Source organism: Syngnathus acus, chromosome 10 (assembly GCF_901709675.1).
Source record: "Syngnathus acus chromosome 10, fSynAcu1.2, whole genome shotgun sequence".
Lineage (NCBI taxonomy): Eukaryota > Metazoa > Chordata > Actinopteri > Syngnathiformes > Syngnathidae > Syngnathus > Syngnathus acus.
In genome coordinates this window covers 20,440,204-20,463,973 of record NC_051095.1, presented here as the reverse complement: position 1 = coordinate 20,463,973, position 23,770 = coordinate 20,440,204, and the positions used below count along the sequence as shown (strand labels likewise).

Here is a 23,770-nt window from a genome sequence, read left to right as displayed (position 1 = left end):
GTAAAAGCACATACGGCGCCTCGCCACTAATGTAGCGGTAAATAAGAAGCAGGATAGACTTGGACCTCTAGTCAGTAATCAGGAAGGCCACAGCAACAAAATATATTCTGCTCAGACTCAGCTTCTATTTATGCCTTTTTGCTTCAAAAAATAAACTTAATATGACACGTTAGTCTTGTAAAAGAAAATGGACTATGATAAAAACCGACATGAGTATTAAAAGCTTGGTTAAATTTCCATCATGTAAATGACTTTGCTTCTTTACATTTTACTTGCTATTTCCAAAACACACCTTTGGGCAGAATCATTCTTTCGATTCAGTGTTTTGGCCTAATATCACACACCCACGCATGCACGCACACACACGCACGCACGCACGCACACACACACACACACACACGAAGATGATAGACAACAATATAGTAATTTGATAATATTTTTAACAAATAGAGGCCATGCATGAGTGCAGAGAAACAATTAAGTTAGCAAATCAGGACATGTACGTTGAAGAGGACATCCAGTCAAAGGCTAGTCTTCTTATTTCTTTATTTTTGCAGTTTTTTTTTTTTTTTTGGGTGGCAAGTAATTTAATTCTCAACTGAAAAGGCTGACCTATTGATTGCTGTTGAAAGAGTGAAAGTCAAGATATAATCTTGGGGTGTGAAGTCATTATTACATTTCACGTTTTTGAAAGAATAACATTAAGGGGAAAATGTCGTAGGGACATGCTGATGATGTCAAAGCAACGGCTAGCAGGATTATTAAAGGAAATATCCTTTCAGAAATGTATGTAGACATTGTAATCACAATATGGGTGTATTTATTGACATTAAAGTAACTAAGGCAACTTTAGGTTCAATATTTATGTGCTACTCTCTATGTAAACCAGATCTTCAGATCCAGTCTGTGATTCAAATCAGCTCTTATTCAAGTGACATAATCAATGTTTTTTAGAACTGTCATCATAAAAAAAGATATGCAGTATTTTCCGGACTATAAGCCACAGTTTTTTTCATAGATTGGCTGGGGGTGCGACTTATACTCAGAAGCGACTTATGTGTGAAATTATTAACACATTATATCATTTCACATATTATTAAACACCAAACCGCAAGAGGGCGCTCTAGGCCTGTGGAATAATTGGAACTGCAACTGACGATGAGTCTGACATAAGCGACGTAGAAGAGGAAGCGCCGCATCTTCTACTTCCGGGGTTAGGGGAGTTGTTTATAAGTGACACAGAGGATGAATATTTCATTGGATTTAATGATTTGGAGTAACACAGATGGTTTGATAAACTTGTTAGCATATTATTTATGCTATAGTTATTTGAATAACTCTTAATATGTTACATCAGGCACGTTCTTAGTTCCTTGTTTATGTGTTTATGTAACATTAGCATACCGTATAAATATTCAGCCTGTTGTTGCCTCTATTTTATTTTAATTTTAAATTGCCTTTCAAGATGACGTGCCTGTCTTTGGTGTTGGATTTTATCAAATAAATTTCACCCAAAAAGTGACTTATACTCCGGTGCGACATATATAATCATTTTCTTCTTTATTATGCATTTTATGGCTGGTGCGACTTCTACTCCGGAGCGACATATAGTCCGGAAAATACTGTCTATATTTTTTACAAGCATGTTGAGGCAACAATTCATCAGCATGCTCTAATTTACTGACAAAGATTATCTTCCTTCATTAAAGTGATTACTATGGCTTGTGGCCACAATGATGAAATCGCAGATGTTAGTTTTTTCTTCCTCTCACTAACAGTCTGCTCACTAGAGTGATCAATATTTTTATGTTAGCGATAGATCAAATGAGTTTGTGTAATGTGAAAGAGGTCACTTAGAGAGGCCAGTCTACTGAGAGTTATCATCCACACTCGGCAGCTCCACAAAATGTTTTATCATCTGCCAGCTGACTGTTCTGTGGGCCACAACTTTACTGTTTTAATTCACTCCGCCGCTCTTATCTTTGAAAAGCTCAGATAAACTCACCTCGCTCTTAAAAACCTCACCAGCGAGGCTGCATCTCTTCCTGTCCACTGAGGTCATAATTCCTTTTAAGTGGCGATGGTGTTCTTAGCGGCAGGAAATAAATGCACTATCACTTTCTCTCCCAAAACATCATACAATCAATTATGATGGCATTAATTATCCAATAACAAAAGTGTTTTGATGCAAGTTTCCATATAAATAAAATTAATGATGAGACAGTGTCTCTCTCATACCAATATACCGACCTCTCTATTTATGTAGCTGTTAAGAATGTAAATTTGTGGCTTTTGGTTAAATAATTAAGCCCATGTAAGTGTTTGGAAGAAAACCTTTATGGTTCATAATTTCTTGTCATTAATTTTACGTATCAGTTAAAAATGTGTTGAACACGAAGACAAACTAAACAGAGCAGAAATGAGGATGATCAGATGGATGTGTGGTGTGTCAATGAGGGAGGAAAAGACCAGTGCAGAGCTGAGAAAGAAGATGGGAGTGGAGGCCATAGTGGATGTGGTGAGGAGAGGCAGACTGCGATGGTACGGACATGTAGTGAGGAAGGATGAGAACGACTGGGTGAAGAAAGTTACTATGTCGTATAACGTAGAGGGAACAAGACCCAGTGGCCGACCTAAAAAGACCTGGCAGACGACCGTGGCAGCCGACATGAAGGCACTCGGCATCAACCACGAGATGGCCATGGACCGTTCCCGGTGGAAGAAAGCCATATCGAGAACCCAGTCCAACCCAGCGGCGCCTGGAAAGCGGACTTTAAACCGATGATGATGATGATGCTGTCCAAAACTCTTTCGCACTTATGTCATGTTCACAATAACAGTCCTGGTGTGGCCTACATTTCAGGTATATGTGCTTTTGCACAAGACTGAATGCTTGCTAAATTCACTGTGATTTGTATATAACAAAGATATCATTTATAATGTTTTGGATAAACATACCAACTGCTTCAATGACTGCAGAGATATTATGGTATTATTATTATTATTATTATTATTACTACAACTGCTACTACTTCTACTACTCAAGAAACTAAACATATGGATCAGGGATATACTCTGTCAGGAGGACAGCTTAAACTGAAGCTTTTACTGTTCATTACTGCAACAATACAAGTGGAACAAGTCTTGGAAATATAGAGAAGCCTAGGTATGAATATGAAAGTATTTTGGGGTGCCTTCACTGAATAGGCGATGCATTGCAACATGGGGACATGGTATTCTGTCAATGCAGCAGTGTCTCCCAGTGCACCAAACAGCTGGCCTCATTTGCATAATATCTCTCTGGCTGTCAAGTCACAACCAAGACATGCACACAAGTACATGCACACGTGAAACGATTCATAATAGCGCCACTTCTATCATTTACTTAGGCACCACAGCTGCATATCATCTGGATTTTAGGGGAATCTAGGGTAAAATATACCTCAAAAAGTGTACACTCCAAAATGGACTTGTGTTGAAACAAACAATAATGCAATTGAGTGAATAGACCCCTCAGTGGGTTTTTGAAGTGGTACCATTCAAATTTAAACAGCTCACGTCCTATTCTGGTTTGATACAACATTACCCGGAGAGCTCTTGCTGCTCCCGTAAAACACAACAGTTAGTACTCTGTCATGTATTGTAGAGATGCACAAGCAGCATGAATGGAGGCAGCATGTCACAAGTGCTTCACTTTATTTCTCTTTACATGGATGTTTCATGAACTGTTTAGCATACTGTGCACTATGACTAACTGTTCTGTTTACCCCTGGGGATTAGCATTACAGCAATGGATTAGCTGCAATGATCAGCATTGATTTTTACCATCACCGCCAGTCTGAATGTGTGTATTATTGAGCCACAGGGAGTTCCCATTCCAACTAAAACTCCATTTCACTTCCTCTGGTTTGGACACGCTCAAGAGGCTGGTCAGATAAAGCGACTGTTATCACACTGCTGAATAGGAGGTCATTGGTTCAAGAAGAGGCAGGGCAGAGCACTCGACACACTGCCGCTCCCGGTGATGGTGGTCTAAGGGGTCACAGTAGTAATTCCGTGCACTTTCACTGCAAGTCTCCTTCATATACTTGATGGAATGCTTGGACAGAGAGATGCGCTGGAGGAAGCACTCACGTGCTCCATATGATTGTTTAGCCCAATGAAGTGGGGCATTTACCGTAATTTTCGGACTATAAGTCGCGTTTTTTTTCATAGTTTGGGTGGGGGGGCGACTTATACTCAGGAGCGACTTATATATGTTTTTTTTCACAAATTTTTACTTGATCATTAACACATCACTTACTTACAAGTATAGTTGACCACTTCACATGTTATTTTTAGTATAGTTGATCACTTCACATGCTTTGATATCTTTATCTTGAACATATTCAAAACATGAAAAATAGAGAGAAAAAATCAAATAAAGTAATTAACACTTTAAAGCGCCATATCCTCTGGACATGACCTCTGTCACCAGGATGACATAAAGGACGAGAAATTTGATCGATGGATTTAATGATTTGGAGTGACACAAATGGTTTGATAATATTGTTGTTTATGTGATAGTTATTTAAAATATAGTTTATATATCGTTGTATGGGCCTGTGGAATAATTTGAACTGCGGCGCGGCACACGGCATTGTTGACAAAGGACGATCGATAAAAGACGAGAAATTTGATCGATGGATTTAATGATTTGGAGTGACACAAATGGTTTGATAATATTGTTGTTTATGTGATAGTTATTTAAAATATAGTTTATATATCGTTGTATGGGCCTGTGGAATAATTTGAACTGCGGCGCGGCACACGGCATTGTTGACAAAGGACGATCGATGGATTTAATGAATTGGAGTGACACAGATGGTTTTATAAACGTGTTATTTATGTAATCGTTTTTTTTAAATAACTGAATGTTACGTCAGGCCCGTTCTCAGCTCCTCGTTTGTGTTTGTCACGTTAGCATACCGTATCGTTTAGCCTGTTGTTGCTCGTTCATGTCTGTTCTTGGTGTTGGATTTTGTCGAATAAATTGCCCCCCAAAATGCGACTTATACTCCGGAGCGACTTATATATGTTTTTTTTCACATTTTTGGGCATTTTATGGCTGGTGCGACTTATACTCCGGTGCGACTTATAAAGTTAAAGTTAAAGTCCCAATGATCGTCACACACACACCTGGGTGTGGTGAAATTTGTCCTCTGCATTTAACCCATCCCCGTGTGATTTTAATCCATCCCCTGGGGGAGAGGGGAGCAGTGAGCAGCAGCGGTGCCGCGCTCGGGAATCAGTTGGTGATCTTATAGTCCGAAAACTACGGTAGATGGAATATTTCACATTGTGTTGCTAAATATTTTTGTTTGTCCCCTTCTTTGTAAGTCAGAAGGCTACTTCCTTGTAGATGATGAGGGTCAGGAAGCCTTCACCAGAATACACAAGGTCAGTGTGTGAGTTACCATTCCATTCTGGAGGATTGTATCCATGATCCTGCTCCAATCTCAGTCTTTGGGCCAAGTGGAAGAGTTGAATTTGTATTTTGTCGAGACTTTTTGCACCAACCTCTTGTTCTGTGGATGGATCGAAAGTGTGCTTCTATTCTGTCCCACGTGGGGTTTGAAATGTAGGATGTGAGAGCTCACGTGTTAGCACCCCTACTAATGTGTGGGTTTCTACATTGTTGCATCATTTTGCTCCATTCCCTCCATTGTATTTTGACATTAATTAATTATTAGTATTCTCAATTTTGCATTGCATTCTTCAGGATATATTTTGAAAGCTGTGCTGCGTTCATCAAATTCCTGATAACTGATTGATATTATAAGAGATTACGCATTTTCCATCTATTATTATTAATTCCCCAGGATATGAAGGTAGTAAAGCAACACATTTGATAGTCTTGACTGGTCAAATATGATACATTACAAGGCAACTTCATTTGAGACAATAAAACCTAGACCAAACGGCTTGTAAAATATCAGACTATTTCATAACAGCTTATGTCTGGTGCCCATAAAAACATGGTTATAAAAATCTTTATTGCGCTTGGCATTACAGGACAATTCATGGAGAACCCCTGCTGCTAGCGCACTCATATTATTCATTAGGTTCTGATACAGACCAGTGGCTGCTCCCGACTTTGTGTACGTGGTAGGGCCTCTTAAAAATTACGCACCGCTGGACTCGGCATTGCCAGTTTGCCAATCAGAGCATAGCTGTGATATGCAAATCACGTACACACGCGCAAACACACACACACACGGATAGAAATACACACACAGAGAAAAAGCTTTCTCACACACATGCAGGCACACGCACACACACACACACACACACACACACACACACACACACACACACACACACAGTGGGGGAAAGAGTGTTTTGATCTAGCAGGGCTATTACAGACATTTTAAAATCCTATGAATATAAAAGAGAGAGAGAGGGAGAAGGAGGGAAGTTAAGAGAAGGGAGATGAGAAAGATGAGAAGGATGGAGTGAAGAAAGAAAAGGGAGAAGGGAATGCATGACAATCAAGGCAACACCCCATTGTTTTACTCTTGTGACAAATAAACAAAATCGGTGGAAAGGCAGATTGCTTCTATTCTAATTTGTGATTTCAGATATATGCTTATTTCTAATTACATTTCATATCATAGTGCCATGGTGCATGCTGCTGCCTATCCTGAAAATGGTATGGGTTTGATTCCTGGCTAGTGCACCCTGGCACAGGCGACACTGTGTCAAGAAAGGCATCTGCCTTTAAACCTATGCCAGACAATCTTCCGATCCCTAACAAATGGGTTTATGTCTGCTTTTTTAAGATGATGCAAATCTAATAATAGGCTGGAGGTTGTGTTTTTGTCCGCATTCGTAAATGTACTTTACTTTTATGACGGATGCGAGTTGTTTCATCCTACAACTCAATTCTAATACAGTCTCCATAATAGCATTTTTTTACTCTAAAATAAACACTCCCCGGACTCTCAGAAAATTGAAGTGTACATTGAAGGCGGAAAACGTTTGCTAACATTATAAAAGAAAAGCTGAGGCAGCTAATGGGGCGATTAAGAGGGAGGAGAGTTGCTATTGAAAAAAAAGACTTGTGTTGGATTATTTTCTCCTTTTGAGTACCAACTAGTGGTTTACACCTCAGCTCCTAACACCCTCAAATCCCCAGATGTAGAATTCATAATGCATGTACAGAGGAAGTGAAAGGTAAGATCAGTGGAAAAATGGAGAGAATAAAAAATTTAAGAATGAAGAAAAATACAATCCAGCAATACAATAAATTGCGTAACCTGGATACAGATTGGTAGATACACAATTCTATTGTGATTGTTGTGTTTCTTATTGTTGTGTTTTCCATCATATGTACAGTATTTTACAATGTTACTCGCCAAAGCATTTCCATAAAAACAATTGCCCTCAGGTAATGTTACATTCAAATAGCAGCGAGCCACAATATTTAGGAGCATTTGTACTTTTTACAAGCCACATTGGATATTTTGGGAGGTGCAGATGATGGCAGATTGAACAAACAAACTGCTCCAGCAGTTCAAGAGATTCGGAAAAGAAATGTGAGAATGTGTGACGAGCTCATTCCCATTTTGTGGTCCTGTGATAATGTCTATGTATAAAGTACAACATTAGCGCTTTGGGTTTCAATTTAAACACTCCCCCAGCGCACATGTGAAGTCCCGCTGTCCTCACAGCTCTGAGCTTATTGCCAGTGTCCTGCCTGAGTGCTTTGCTAGCACATCTGACACTACTGCTTGCACACCTACAGATGTTGAGTGCTTGTTCTAACAAATTTACTTTGTTTCTGTAACGCAATATCAAGGAGGACTACGTTTTTTGATTCACGTTAAAAGGGTTAGTGATTCTAATGAATGATAACGTCCGTTTTTCATTGAATGATTATAGCCAATTTGTTCTTGCTGCACTCACACGGCAGCTATTCAATAAGTATTGGATTTTTATCCACATTTGAAAAAGGACTGAATAACTGATGATACCGTATTATGTTTTTCGTTACGCTTCCGTGGCACGTATCCGATTTGTTTCACTTGGCAGCGGAAATCAATTTAAGAGTTACATCCAACTGTGACTCCGCCCTTGAGTTGAGACTGAGGCTTTCGATGCCTTGCTCAAGGGCACCTTGCAATTGTAAGGATGCAGACTAGAATGCAATATGTCCAGAAAATCTATCTACATACATAATGGGGCATTGGAAATCACGTAAGAAAAGCCCCTTAAGTTTCTGTTTTCTTTAAAAACAAAAAGGGGGGGATAATTTCATATTATCTGGAAACATTATGCAAGTCTTCTACTCCTGATCAGGTTGTATAAAAAACAGTGTGCCTAAATTGATTATAATCGCACATGTACAATAAGTCATATCCAAACCTACAAATGAAATATGTGATCCTTGTTTGAGAATTTCTTCAAAAAGAAATAACCACTGATCCTTACCTCATCTATACAACTGCACTTGGCTACTGTTACACGCACACACGTATGCATACACACACATATGTTAAGTCCATGGTGAATAAATTATTTTCTAATAATTGATTGAAATGCACCCTGTGTTGCAGTGAGAACTATTTGAAGTCAGAGTTGATGAATGTGAGTGAATAAACAAACACTAACCGGTGTCCTGTTGTATTGCTGACGACCCTTCATCACCCACCCGCTGTCCCCCTTTCAAGAAGCACTTATTTAGTTGGTAAAAAGGCATCATGCTGAGAACCACACACAGAGAGACCACACACGAACGCAAGTTCTGCCAACAGAACAAAAAAAATACGTAGTGTTTTCCTGCCAACAGAGTAAATCATATATACTCAGCTTGAATGTTGCTGTGCACACACAAACACAAATCTGTCAGTCATTGCCTATTCACTGCTCTCAATTTCAATGCCATCGGAGTGCTTTCTGCATGTGTCCTTTATACTGCTTTTCTTTTTTATGCCAACCAAAAATAGAGGCACCTTTGTGAAACTTCAGAAAACGTTCATGCTCGTGTTATTGAATTGAAAGGGATGTCCGTACTTGACTAGGTTTTGAATGACTTAAGGGTTTTGTTTGGTCGTTATGTGATGAAATTTGAGCTGAAGTTCAATAAAGGCAGCATTGATATTTTTCACTTCACATCACTGCCATGTTCCTTCGCATCATTTCTGAGGTACAGCTGACATGAATCTTTTAAGACAACGACCGTAATTGAACTGAAGTCCAGTGGGCTTTGTGGACAGCCCTTATAAAGCACTGCTTGAAATAAGCGGTTTCACATCACAGTGTGTGGGTCAAAATGTCGATTTTGCACCTCATTAATAGCAAAACTGGGAATCAAACGCAGAGACAACTGAACCACAGAGCGGGTCGCAAAAAGGGTTCATCACCATACTCACGTCAAAAATTGTGCTCAGTCGGTGGTCAAGGGAAGCTCTGTGCTACAACAGCTTTGGATGGTTACTAGTACGCCTAAGCATGCCACAGAGTAATTTCTAAGTCAGTACTCATTCCCTGTGTGGTGGCAAATAAGCTACATTTCTGACAAGTGTCAGCACTTGTTTTTTCCACTTAAAGCAATGGACAATTTGCCATCTTGAATTACCTAAGAAGCACTTTTGGGGAAATGCAACCGAAAGCCAGGATACACAAAGGAAAATTTCAGGTGCTATAGCAGCAGTCAGCAGGTACAAAAATACATAGCAGGAAACTTGTACAGAGTGACTATTTGAATGAATTATTTTTGTTATCTTTTTTTAGCTGCAGACAAAAACACAACAGCAGCAGTTTGAGGGCAATTATAATGGAAAGTAGAACAGGCTCTTTCATTCGTTTTCTTTTTCTGATTCTGATCCATAATACAAATGTTTCACTCTGAGTGGAGTGGTAAGCAAAGCAAAATAACTTCCAACGCGATAAATGTACGTTTGTTGGGGTCACATTTAAACAGACGGAATTATATGGTGTAGTTAACTTGTTCTGGGCTGTTATTCACCACAAAACAAGGCTAATTAATGTATTCAACCTCAGTCCAATCTTGGTGCAATTATATGGTCCAATGGCATTGATCACATCTTCTCTCCACTTTGTCCTCCTCGCTTCTTCGCTCATATGCATTTAACAGCCAACTAACGTTGAGGATATGATCAAGAATTCATGAGACCGCTTTCCGATTGAATAATTAAAATCACACTTTAAAGGACACAAATAATATTTCCTATTTGAAACTAAATAAAACCAGTTTTAGCATCCTAATAATGTGTATGACATGCATTTGTTAAAATACCCCAAGAATCAATAATTAAAAAGCATTTGTCACCCTCTTTTTTTACTCAGATTAGCCTGTTCTAATGGTCAGGCCTGCCTCATGCAAATGACCCACAGATCAACCTGCCCACTGTGATGTGGGGCCAATGGCGAGCATGTCTTTTGTCGCCATGACGACTAAGGGCAGCACTACGTGGAGGCCACTTGTTATATATTGAAGCGAGTCCGAACTGTGAGGCGCGCAGAAGTGGCCACAGAGACAGCATTGAGTGCGCTTTAGTAGTACGTTAAATAGCGAACTGTCAAAGTACACTTGTTTTTCAGTTTGATATTTTTTGAATTAGTTACCTAACAAAAGATTTACTTGCTTGTATAATTTCTCTCCAGAGAGAGAAATATTTGCAAGAAATGAAAAAGGCAATTTTCTGCAAAATGCTTCCTTTAAAAGTCCTTTTCAGATTTTCAGGATTTTTCTAATTGAACAAATTGACAAGATGATTCCGATAAAGGACAAGTACCTGATGTGCACATATTAAATCCTATGGCTACTGCCAGGTGGAACCCTCTCATACCCGAACCCATCACTTTTCAGGAAAACAAAAAATGTTTGTTGAGTCAATTACATTACATCACCAAAGAGAACAAGCCATTTTTAACAGTTTGGGCCCCTAAACAGTTGTGAAACAGACTAGCATTGTGTTTTGAACATCTAAAGTTATAAAGAATGAAGAAAGAAAGTCAACTGTTGCCAAATGTTTTGATTTATTGATCTTAAATGTCAAAATAAGCAAAAGGTATATCTGAACACTATAGTACAGCTGGAGGTTTGAATGATAGAAAAAGAGCTGTATTATACCAACGCACTAAAATAACCACACATGGAACTCACTCTGAACTTAAAATGAACTCTTTTTTTTAGCGCACACTTACACATTAGCGCTCACGCATACACACAATACTTTGCCTACACTCTAGTGCTTGCATATAGTAGATCAATTCCAATCAGTACAGGGCTAAAATGACAGACTTATTTGAAGCAATGTTTCAATGTCTACATTTAATTGGATGGTACCTCAACCGCTTATCTGCCTCTTTGCAGCTTGGAAAGGGAAAAGCAAGATGAAGGACAAGAGAGAATGGAGGGAGAGAGAAAGCTAAATAAATGTGTGGGGTGGCAGGAAGTAGGTAACAGAGAAACAAATGAAATGAAAGGAGAAAGGAGGGGAGAAATTTGATGCACAGTACTGTGAGAAAGTAGAATTCATTCAGTGGATGTCAGTGTCTGTGTGGTTGTGGATATGTCACATTCAGCCACGAATCATTCATAGCCTTGCCATAACGTGAGTGATGAATGTATAAACCTGGTTGAAATGAAATGCTAAATGATTCATGGAAGTGGTTAACTGTAAACTGCAGTGGTAATAAAAAAAAAAAAAAACACTTACATGTGCATGACCTCCATGAGCCATCACCGTTTTGTGGTGGTGTTTTTCTGTGACACTGATCCAAGGAGCTAAGTTGCCTGCGGCATTATGCGCCTAGCAGGGTTGACCATGGCAAACAGGTCCTAGGTGAGGAACCATACAAAGCACCTGGAGGTATGGGCTTGATGGCTCTTGGTGACCAGCCCATGGGCTCGCCACGTGTGAGAGGGGCCAAAATGGTCACTGGGTGGTGGCTCGAGGCAGGGAGCTTGGCAGTCTGATCCTCGCCTACAGAAGCTGCCTGTAGGGATGTGGAATATCACCTCTCTGGCAGGGAAGGAGCCCAAGCTGGTATGCGAGGTTGAAAAGTTCCAAATAAATATGGTCGGACTCACCTCCACACATAGCCTGAGCTCTAGTACCAGTCCTTGTAAGGTATGTCCCACCAGGAGGAGACCCAGGACATGTTGGAGAGACTCCTTGCTGGACTGGGAAAATCTTGGGATTCCCCCGGAAAAGCTGGATGACGTGGCTAGGGAGACAGGAGTTTGGACTCCCCTGCCTACAGTTATTAGCCATCCCCATATAACCAGAAGAAAATTGTCTAATTTACAGTATTCAATTAGTTTTGGACATTGTTTGAAATTGGAATGGGAAAGAAGAGGGAGTTTGAACCTGTCATTTACTTGAATTCTATGGAATGGTGGAATGTTTGCATTGTTGAAATTCCACAAGTCTCCTAGAATTTTGTGAAAATGGGCCAAATGATAATAAAAATGAAAATTATTTGGTACCAGACATTTAAAAATGACTGTTTTAGAGAATATGACAGTCTGCAGGATTTTAGACACACCAGTTCATGCAGACATCCTCAGATAACACAAACATGCTCACTTGCTTGCTCACACACATGAATGCATACACATACAGCTACAAAGACACACACACACACATACACACCATGAGTCAAGCTTTTGATCTATCTCACATGCTGGTAATCCCAGTGATGGCGGTCAGTGCAGCTCTGTAAACAGCTGAAATATGGATGATAACAGGAGCACATGAAACTGAATAAACAAATAGTCTGTGAACAAAAAATATCCTTGAAGATTTTCCAAACCCGGCGGACCCCAGTCTTCAAAAGCTTCAATAGCACCAACTGTATGACTGACAGTCTCACTTTGACGGCACCCTTTTTGTTTCCATGACATTGTGGCAAGTTTGTCTGTGTGTCACACTTTGACCTCTCCCACCGTTGACAGTGTTCTCTCTCTTGATGTAATCACTGAAACAACATGAGCCTTTTCTTTGTCAGCGCCTGAATAGAAATCCCGTGAAGTTACTTTGAGATGTAACAGGAAGTGGAGCGGGTGAGTTCACAGTTCTCCAAGGATACGCAAGGAAAAAAAGTTTGCATGCATTAAATTTTGCCACGTTTTTTTTTCCTCTTCTCCTGATCATTTTACTTATGCCATTTATTCTTTGCTCGGCCACTCTCAACACAGACACAAAAGAAAGTTTTTTTTTCTAGTACGCATGACTATAATTGACTGCATTACAAAAGAAACAAGACACCATGGAATGGGTCTAATCACTTGAATAAATGAGTAATATGAAATCTCAGATTTATATGACAAATGGGGGATTAAATATTACCATTTTAGAATGACATGACAGACAATAAAGTATATCATATTTGAGAAATTGAGACACATCACAAATATATATTTATATTTATAATATTATACATATAAATACCGTAATTTTCGGACTATAAGTCGCACCGGAGTATAAGTCGCACCAGCCATAAAATGCCCAAAAATGTGAAAAAAACCATATATAAGTCGCTCCGGAGTATAAGTCGCATTTTGGGGGGCAATTTATTCGACAAAATCCAACACCAAGAACAGACATGAACGAGCAACAACAGGCTAAACGATACGGTATGCTAACGTGACAAACACAAACGAGGAGCTGAGAACGGGCCTGACGTAACATTCAGTTATTTAAAAAAAACTATTACATAAATAACACGTTTATAAAACCATCTGTGTCACTCCAATTCATTAAATCCATCGATCGTCCTTTGTCAACAATGCCGTGTGCCGCGCCGCTGTTCAAATTATTCCACAGGCCCATACAACGATATATAAACTATATTTTAAATAACTATCACATAAACAACAATATTATCAAACCATTTGTGTCACTCCAAATCATTAAATCCATCGATCAAATTTCTCGTCATTTATGTCATCCTGGTGACAGAGGACATGTCCAGAGGATATGGCGCTTTAAAGTGTTAATTACTTTATTTGATTTTTTTCTCTCTATTTTTCATGTTTTGAATATGTTCAAAATAAAGATATCAAAGCATGTGAAGTGATCAACTATACTAAAAATAACATGTGAAGTGGTCAACTATACTTGTAAGTAAGTGATGTGTTAATGATCAAGTAAAGATTTGTGAGAAAAAACATATATAAGTCGCTCCTGAGTATAAGTCGCCCCCCCACCCAAACTATGAAAAAAAACGCGACTTATAGTCCGAAAATTACGGTATTTATAAATATTTACACCAGAAAATAACAGCTATAATGTGGAGTTTACGAATGAGCCACTATACAAACAATTTCAGGTTCACAAACAAACAGAGGGCTCCGTTGTGCCCTTTTTCACTTTGCACGAACAGCATTGTCTCCATCAGTTAAACATTCCAAGTATCTTTGTTCATTTTATTTGTAATCACAATTAGCTGACAGTATGGCTCCAGTGGAAGCGAAAATAAAGTGTTTTTTTTACCTCAATGTTTAATTTGGTTTGGCAAAATCTATGATCTGTGCTGTTGTAGTAATAAAGTAATAATAATCATTGTATTTATACCTTGATCCTTGGTGGATGCAGCAGGGGAAGCAAGGTCGGGAGCCCCTCCCATAAGAAAAACTCATTGGCTAGCGATGGCTTGATTCTACCAGTCCCAGTCACGGAGTTTTAACCCAGAGAGATTAAAAATATGTCCGGGGTAAACCTTTGGCATTGGTACGAGAGGTCGCTGCTGATAGTGTTAGAGAGGCTTTGTGATCTAATGTTTACCTATAGTAACTCATGAGCCCTTTCTTCAATTGTCTTTCATTATGTTAACCATCTCAACGAAACCTTTTTTTTGCAAAGGATTTTAAAAACAACCCGAGTTGCATACAAAGTGCTATACATGCATTAAAATAAAAATCCAAGTGTCACGGTGTGTCAAAAGCCATTTTGTAAAAATGTGTTTTAAAGATGGACAGAGAGGGGGCTTGCTTAAGGGAACATCAATCCAAAGGAGCAACAGAAAATCTTGATCCATTCTGAGGCTCCGCTTAGTTCTCGGGACCTCCATAGCATGTGGCCCACTGATCCGAGGCACCGGGCATGTACGTAGAAGTGGAGTTGTGCAGACCATTTAAAAAGAAAAAGAATCTTAAAATGAAATTTAAAATGTACAGGGAGGCCAGAATTGGAGTTACTGTACTCCCTCCTACGAGCACGCAACAGCATTTTGGACCAGCTGGAGAAGCTTGAGGGAGGACTGGATGATTCCAAAATAAAGTGCATCACAGAAATCAAATTGAGATGTAATTATAACGACGGCATGGGTTACTATATCAAAGTAATGTTGGACTGGCGTACCCAGATGAGCGCAACACAACCCCAGACATACTAGACTAGACATACACTGGCACAATAAAGAGGTTACACCCTTTTTTTACGCCGAGGGCAAAGAAATCTTTTGTTTGTATTTGTCTATGTAGCCGTCAGTTTACTGGCGACCAGTACAAGGTATGCCACATCAATCCATTTCCCAAAGTACTTATCCTAACAAGCGTTGCAAGTCGGAGCCTATCCCTGCTGACTTTGGGGGAGGAATCAGGGAAACACCCCCGATTGATCACGAGCCAATTCACATGTCCACCTATGGACAATCTAGAGATTTGAGTCAACCTAAAATGCATCTTCTTTAATGTAGCTGGAGAAAACCTAGGCAAGCATGGAGAGACCCTGAAAACTGAAAACACAAGAAGCTCTGAGCCAAGATTCAAACCCCAAACCTCAGAACAGTGAGACATGCTAATCACGAGCCCACCATTCTGATATCACTAAATAAAAAAAACATTTCAGATTCTCACAAAGAGGTGACTTCACTATGAGTAGTCCTTCGTCAGGGCTAAAACTGGCAAGCAAAACTTGACTGTTTCGTAATTTCTGTATTTTGATTTCACAATTTTTCCTCCAATATTTTAAAATGATTGCGTGCGTGAGTGCAGGCGTGTACATGTGGGAAAAGTAGTGAGAGGGCGAGAGACCTATTGTTGGTGTGTTCATGTGTATAGACGTCTATCATCTGAGAAGCTATTTCAGACAGAAAAGGATTTCTGCTTCAGTAATTGCCTTGGTTATATTTTCCACCCAACTCTTCTCTTTTGTTCTTGTCATCCTTTCTCTGCTTCTTTTCCAGCAGAGACTTCATTTCTGTTTTTTTCAAAAAAATTTATTATTTCAGGCTTATACTGCAACCATTTCTCATCTCAAGTTACAAACCCACTCATAAACACACACTGCAACGCTCACATATCCATTCAAATGTATTACAGGCTGGCTGCTATTCACAGAGCCTGGAGGCTGTTGTGTCTTTTATTGCAATACATTCTGTATGCCAGCCTGTCTGGAGGTGCTTGTAGCCAAGTGTTGTTCTGTTCTAAGTCAAATCAAGTCTGCTTACTACCAAGTCAAAGTAAAGCTGAGTCTTTTATAAATCGCAAGCCCTAAAATTTTGGACTCGAGTTTGACTCAAGTCATGTCATGTGACTCAAATCGTGACACCACAGCGATGCTATTTCCTCAAGTCTTCTTGACTGAACCAATTTTACATTGAGCATTTGTCTTGCTAAACTCTAATTATGTTAGTATAATGCTGTAGTTAAGAATGACATGTACATAATTCATTAACTCTTTGAAACCTTACTCTTTATAAACTGTTATTTGTTTTCAGACTAACATACTGCTTTCTAAGTAGTGAGTCTATCCCTCTAGAATCACTTGGTTACCCATTGCTATAAGTGCTTGTGCCCTATTATTGAAGAGAGATTGGCAATATGTTTTTTCACTTTTAATGGTCAAGTCATTTTTTGTTACATAGCATATGCCAGTGTACCTTGTAGTTTTATTAGCTGTAATTCAGAATGAGGATGATGTCATGGTCATTATCGCGGGCACTAAATGTTTCCTGATGCTCGTGTTGGTGCAGTTAGTGATGTTGTGCGACAGAGGTTATGGTTATGGAGGGATTTGCTCTCTTCTCCTCCAGCTGCTCCTTTATCCCCTCACTCCTTTTTTTATTGAGCCTGTCAGGGAGAACCAAGCCAGGAACTAGTCCATCACACTGTTTTATTTTGTTTTCAAATGCTTTTTGGAAACACTCATTTGGCAGTGGCATTTATACTTGTGTGGGGTACGTTTAGTTAACAATGCAGTGTGCGTATCCAGCAGAGACAATAATGATTTGTTTCCAATAATGGAAGAAGTACAACATGCACTTTGGCTGAACTGACACAGCAAAGAGTAGCTGCTCCAAGAAAGCCATTTGTTTGGCTTATGCTTTCATTTTTATAGGAGACATTTCATTGTTTACTTGGATTTTGTTTTGATCACAACTAAAACTCGAGCATTTGGTCAGTTGTGCTACCTTTCCAAATCAATAGCGTACTTGTAGTCATTTTGGGAACCGTACCTGGTATTCACACAGTATCTTTTATTGTGGTGTGATGTACGTAAATAGTGTAAAAACTTAAATTTCCCAATCTGTTAGGACTTCAAGGTCCAAATGACATTTCATTAATACTATATTGTAAGTATCAGGGTTTCAAGTTTAAAACCTGAACCTGAAAACCTGTTTAATACTATTGTATCTGACATGGAAAACATGTTTGGAGTTTTTTGAACAAAGCACAGTCCATGGTGTTTTTTGGCTGTTAATTGCATATATCGTTTCATTTTGATGATGTTATAAGATTCTTTCTTCTACATTCAATTAAGAATCAGTTTAGTTTACCTCCACTGAACTGCCAGAAACCTTTATGGAAAAGACAACATGAAAACAATGGAGGGAATTGGAATCATTAATTCAAAGTGATCAAGGAATGAGTTAATTCTAAATACCGTAAACATTAAAGCCCCGTGAAGCAATATCGAAAATATGGATGGGTGTTTCAAATGGCATTCCTCAAGCGCGTGTAACACAAACTGTTATGTTGTCACTAATGTTTTGTATGAAAAGTGACAGTTTCTTTGTCTTCCATTTGTTTTCTACAGGTCAACCTTCCAAATGACTCCAGTTGTGTAGAAGAGATTTTGCGGGTATGTTGCACTCGTACACACGTACACACGCACAGTCATTGCCAGGATCATCAGCTGTTTTAAGTTTGCTTGCAAATTTGTTCTCTCTGGAAGTAGACCGATTATAGCCAGGAAGAACTGAATGGAGAGAAGATAAATGCATGTAATTGGAGTTCTGTTGGCTTCGGTTAACAATGAACCAGCATTTGGACAATTGTCCAGTCACGTCATGCAGAAATATCACATTCCTTCTACCCTAGTTTCTCATCTACATGTAATGAGATAATTTAATCACAAACTCTCAACCCCCTTTTGAAATTTTTGTTTGGTTGGTTGCTTTTTCCCAAAGTGAGGTGAGAGTCGTGTCATTACAGCACCAAGCAAGATAGTTGCAAAGGCCGTCAAGACAGCATATGATATAATGTGATAACTTATGGCTCACCCATGATTGTCTCCATCCTGCCTCTTGTGATGCTCTCTTTGTGTGCCTGTTCATCGCTCCCTGCCCTCTGTCATTCACCTCCCCTTCTCACAAATCAATAAGCTGGTCAACTGCCTGTGTGACAGATCGCGAGCTGTGAGCCGCATGAGGAGCCTTAGGTCAATAAAATGGGTGCGCTTAAAACTACAGATTGAATTCGATAAATTCAATCTGTACTTTGAAACCGTGTCAAATGGAAAGATCAGCAAGTTCAAAATGTAAAGTGTGGCACATCAAAGAAAATGACCGCAGCTGTTTTCCCTTTTCTGTCACAACACGGCAATAGGTCAGATGCAAACGTTGATGTGGGTGTTAACCATTTATTTTCTAAATGCTCGTCCTAATTAGGGTTGAGCTGGGTCTTTCTGGTCGTTCCAGGGTGTCACCGCCATACTTCATGATGGGCATGTTGCAAAATAAGAGCATGCAGAAGTTCATCAAATAATTTCTCTTTTCAAGCAACGCTTACATTTTATATATCAAGTACATTGACCAAAACTGGTAAATATATGTTTCATAATTGTGGTTGCAAGCATCCATTTGAGCATTTTCCAGAGAACTTATCCTCGTAACATTCTTGTAAGCTGGTGCCTAACCCAGCTGACTTCGGGCTTGTGACAGGCATGCACCCTGGCCCAATCATCAACTGGGCGTTGTTGCATGCATCTTTTCCACATACAAAATCCACAGAAGTAATGAAAAATCCTTGCAATGTTTGCTACTTTTAAGAGGAATACTTTTACCCCCCCCAAAGGAATTTGGTTTTAATGTAAAAGCACAAGTATCCAAGGGCCATTTTGATTATCCATTGCGGTAATAATAATAATAATAATAATAATAATAATAATATAGTGAGGATAAGCTGTTTGAATGAATGAATGAATGAATGGATGAATGAATGAATGAATGAATGAATGAATGAATGAATGAATGAATGAATGAATGAATGAATGATCATTGCCATCCTAAATATATCTGTACTGAGTGGAGATATTGTAATCATATAAACCCCAATAATCCTTAACTAAATGACAGTGAGACGAAATCACTTTGATATACAGGTCTGTGTGTGCATGAGGGAGCGAGGGAGGATTTGTGACTCACTGAGGTAATCACTCACATTAACATTTATAGAGGCTAATAGACATTATTAAAATACACATACATGCATAATCAGGACTGCTGTCTGTCAAAACATAGCCATTCTTCGAGCATGCACATTTCAGAAACACAAGCGACATCGGACTTGCAGTCACACACGCGTGTACTACACTGGCACGGTGTATGCTATGAAGTCCCTGGGTAAATCGATTAAACATTACAGCTCACCCACATACACATACTCTGGTATAACCATGACTCATCCAATGAGTCATCCACATCGCTGAGGAGAGTCTTGATGATGAAGCTGTGACGTCAATCATCTTGTAGAGACCTTTCGCACGGTGACCTGTGTGTGGCAGATGTTTAAATCAAAGTACGATGCGATAACTACTTCCGAAAACAAAATCGGTGTTCCTTGAGTCACCGTCTAGCTGAGTAATGGACTGCAATGACTGGCAATTATATTGTATTTTATTTGTATAAAAAAGGATTTACATGTATAGCCAGTGGATAGGATCCATCTGTAGTTCTTTGGCAGGTTGATGTAACAATTTAAGTAGAAATACAGTAAATGTAGGTTAACAAACGACACATCCAATATGCACTACAAGTACAAAGATCATTCATTATCCGGTAGTAGGCGACCAACAGAGATAGTGTGCAACACAAAACCTTCCAGCCCATGAAAGTAGATCAACGCCACATAACATGGCTGTAAATGTTCAATGACAGATGGGATATTTTGGTAGAAAGAATTAAATTACATTTTACTTTGCTACGTGAGCAGGTTTTTCAACATACTGTAGGACTCAACTTCCTTTTCACTGTTATGCCTCGGAGACTGAATGGTATTGCAAAACTAACGCACACACATTCACACACACGCTCACGTTCACACACAAAGGCAGGCATACATCAGATGATTATTCCGTTAACTAATTGAAACTCCCACATATTGAAGCTGGAATTGAACTGAGAGAGACTGCGTGATTAGCAATTAAATCACAATGCTGCTGCAGTGCTGCCGTTTAGCTTTTAATGCAACCAGCTGAAGTCAGCTTTTAGTTTGGACACTGAACACTCTGCACTTAGTTCATGCTCAGATCCCCGAGTGTGCTGCCAACTCCCAATCCACTTCTCACTCTATATTGTGAGTTATAATACAGTCCAGTTGGATGCGTGTGAGTCTACAAAACCATAAATGAATGCTAACTCCGCTCCCCTACATCCAAGTGCACAAATAAATCCCTCACATCAAAAATTGTCTTCATAATTGTTTTCACTCGATTCATAAAGAGTTATAGCTCTGGTTTGCTTGGACCACAAGAGTAAACTGGATTATTTGTAATTGTCAAGTGCCCTTAATAATGTGTGTTTGTTTCTGTTTGCTTATATGTATTTAAATCTAGGAGATGACTCACTCCTGGCCACCCCCTCTCACAGCCATTCACACTCCTGGAAAAGCTGATCAAACAAAGTTCCCCATTCCAAGCAAGGTTAGTAAGGTACATGTTATTATTTATACAACAGTATAAATCATGGCTTCCTGTGAGTGTGTCAGGCTTTTGTCAATTAAAGAGGCCTGAATTACAATTTGCGAATACATTGACATTAAGACAATGATTTCATGTTTTTGTCTCATTTTTGTTTGATGGTATGGTGTGATATTTTTCTATTGTAAAATAGATACCTTGGCTCAGCAAAGGTTTGGGCTCACTGCATGAAGCTAGATTAACGGCTAATATATGTTCTTGCTTGGCACGATCAGGCCACAGGTTTAAGTCTGCCATGGAGCTGTGGAAAGAACAATATACGATACGTTATAATACACAAGAAGAACCACCTGCTCTGTAAAATACATGCCTTTTTTTTTGTGGAGAAATATCAAAAGCACTGTCACTGCAGCTGCATTTTGATGTAGCGAGATCTAAATGAGTGGACTAAAATATATTTAATACTGTGATATCAATTTTAACCTTTGATGGTTCATTCCTTGAACACATTGGCCGCTGCTTTCATCCATTTTCTCTCACCCTAGGAGTCGCAGCATGTGACCTCGAGCTACAACACCCAGAGTAAGTCTCCCCTAATCAAAGTTACCATGCTAGCTGCGGGGATCATCCACATTCACTGGTGTTAATCTGGAAAGGCAGTACCGGAATAAATATGTTACTAAATGCTATGTTAAACGAGTGAATAAATGTTCAAATGGAGGGATTCATTGATTGACACGGATGGATGGATGGATGGATGGATGGATGGATGGATGGATGGATGGATGGATGGATGGATGGATGGATGGATGGATGGATGGATGGATGGATGGATACAGAGAAAACTGTTTTAATTGACATTGTCAGGGAAACATTATTTTAACAATATCTATTGCAGGTAGCAATGATGTAAGAAGTGTATTACATCACATGGTGGGAAATGTGTCAGTATGATGCAATGCAGCTCTACAATACTCTGGCAAACTTAAAGCACAACAAAAGATACACCAACATTGTTTAGGGCAAAAAAGACAACAGATTGATTAACCTGTCATGACCCTCGCTTCTCTAAATCAAGTATTTGTTCAGAAAAAAGTATTGATACACAAAATAGCAGATTTTGTCTGTGAGTCACAACAAACTATGTCTCTGAGGCACGGAAGAAGGGAATTGACTCATGTGGATGCCACAGTCAGCAAAGGAATTGTTTTGTTGTAACCTGGGGGAACAAAAGTCGCTGGCAAAAGCAATAACCAGAAAGAAGAAGAAATTACACAATAAAGAAAAGAAACACTAGGGAGTACATTCACGAAGGATATCAACTAGTGGAAAGAATACATTTTTATTTTGTTCTTGAAAATCATGGCAGTTATTCTAAAAATAGTTCTTGGGATAAACATTAGATAATATCTGGAATTTCTTTGCTTTCTTCATTCATTTTTCTATTCATCCTATTCTCATTTCATTATTATTTAATTTTTTTTCAATTTATTTTCATTTCTTTTATAGATGCAAAACAAACATGCACCTGAATAGTGAATTGGCATCTTTAGCATTGTGATAGGCATAGAAAATGACACAAGTCTGGTTATTTGTCAAACACATATCACCGAGCAAAACAAACAAACGTTAAATGCTTATAATAACCTTTATTGTGTTACAGAGCGATGTACTGTATCAGCCAGCAAGTCAGCCGTGAAACCACCAAGCGCACCACAAAAGTCGTAAGTATGCCATATCTCGCTAGACACACACACACGCACACACACAAACACAATTTCGGACCCAATGTTATGTTTCCCTCAAGGTAAAATTAAGTTTGACTCTTGGATGAAATTCAGAGCTGGTAGGAGAGGGGGGAAAAGATTACGTGGATTAGAGCGGGAAAGTGCAGCTACATTAATTTAACGTGAGCCGGGGGCATATTGCAACATCTCAGGCTGCAGCCCACTCCACTTCACTCGCATAGCAACACAGCAGGATTCATGGCTGGGTGGGATTAGAAAGGCAGGGATCGCTGCTTGTAAATATGCCACACAGGCATAATGATTTTGTTTTACAAAATTAATGTTATACTCAATCCACCAAACAGAACATGTCCAACTTCAGCTTTGGAATAGTAACAGTATCAGAAGCTGATTACTGTTCCAATTTTGTGCAAGATAAGGTGGAAACAATTGTGAATCACCACTAAAAGGATGTCACATAATATATTTCTTCTAGCGCAGCAAAAATAAGTTTTCCTTTTTATATGCATCTGCATGTGAGGGATTCATTTGACAACTTTTTCAGTTCATTAAACAATGTATAAGAAAACATTTCTTAACCATACAGCCTAGATTCTAACATACGTAACGACTACAAAGGTTTGTATACTTGAGGAAGTAGGTCCTCTAATTTAATACATTAAATCATTAAAAGACTCTTAAATGTTATGATAAATGAGAGGGTTTTAAAAGTCATGTAACAATATGCTATAGTTATACACACGTCTGTGATTTGCTGGCCACCAGTTCAGGGTGTCCCCCATCTACTGTCCAAGTCAACTAGGATAGGCTCCAGCGGACCCGCGACCCTCGCCAGGAGAAGTAATTCAGATAACGTGTGAAAATAAG

General features: G+C 39.1%; 1 protein-coding gene across 3 annotated transcripts in view; it reads left to right on the top strand.

Moving 5' to 3' along the window:
* The window catches only part of aff2 (AF4/FMR2 family, member 2), a 121,118-nt gene that overhangs the window by 55,067 nt on the left and 42,281 nt on the right, over nucleotides 1-23,770 (top strand). For 2 of the 3 annotated variants that reach the window (XM_037261002.1, XM_037261001.1), the window contains exons 5-8: nucleotides 18,054-18,098; nucleotides 21,072-21,158; nucleotides 21,701-21,737; nucleotides 22,819-22,879. In XM_037261002.1, coding sequence (XP_037116897.1) covers nucleotides 18,054-18,098; nucleotides 21,072-21,158; nucleotides 21,701-21,737; nucleotides 22,819-22,879 — 230 coding nt within the window. The remainder of the gene's footprint in view (nucleotides 1-18,053; nucleotides 18,099-21,071; nucleotides 21,159-21,700; nucleotides 21,738-22,818; nucleotides 22,880-23,770) is intronic. The other variant, XM_037261003.1, reaches the window with a different exon arrangement.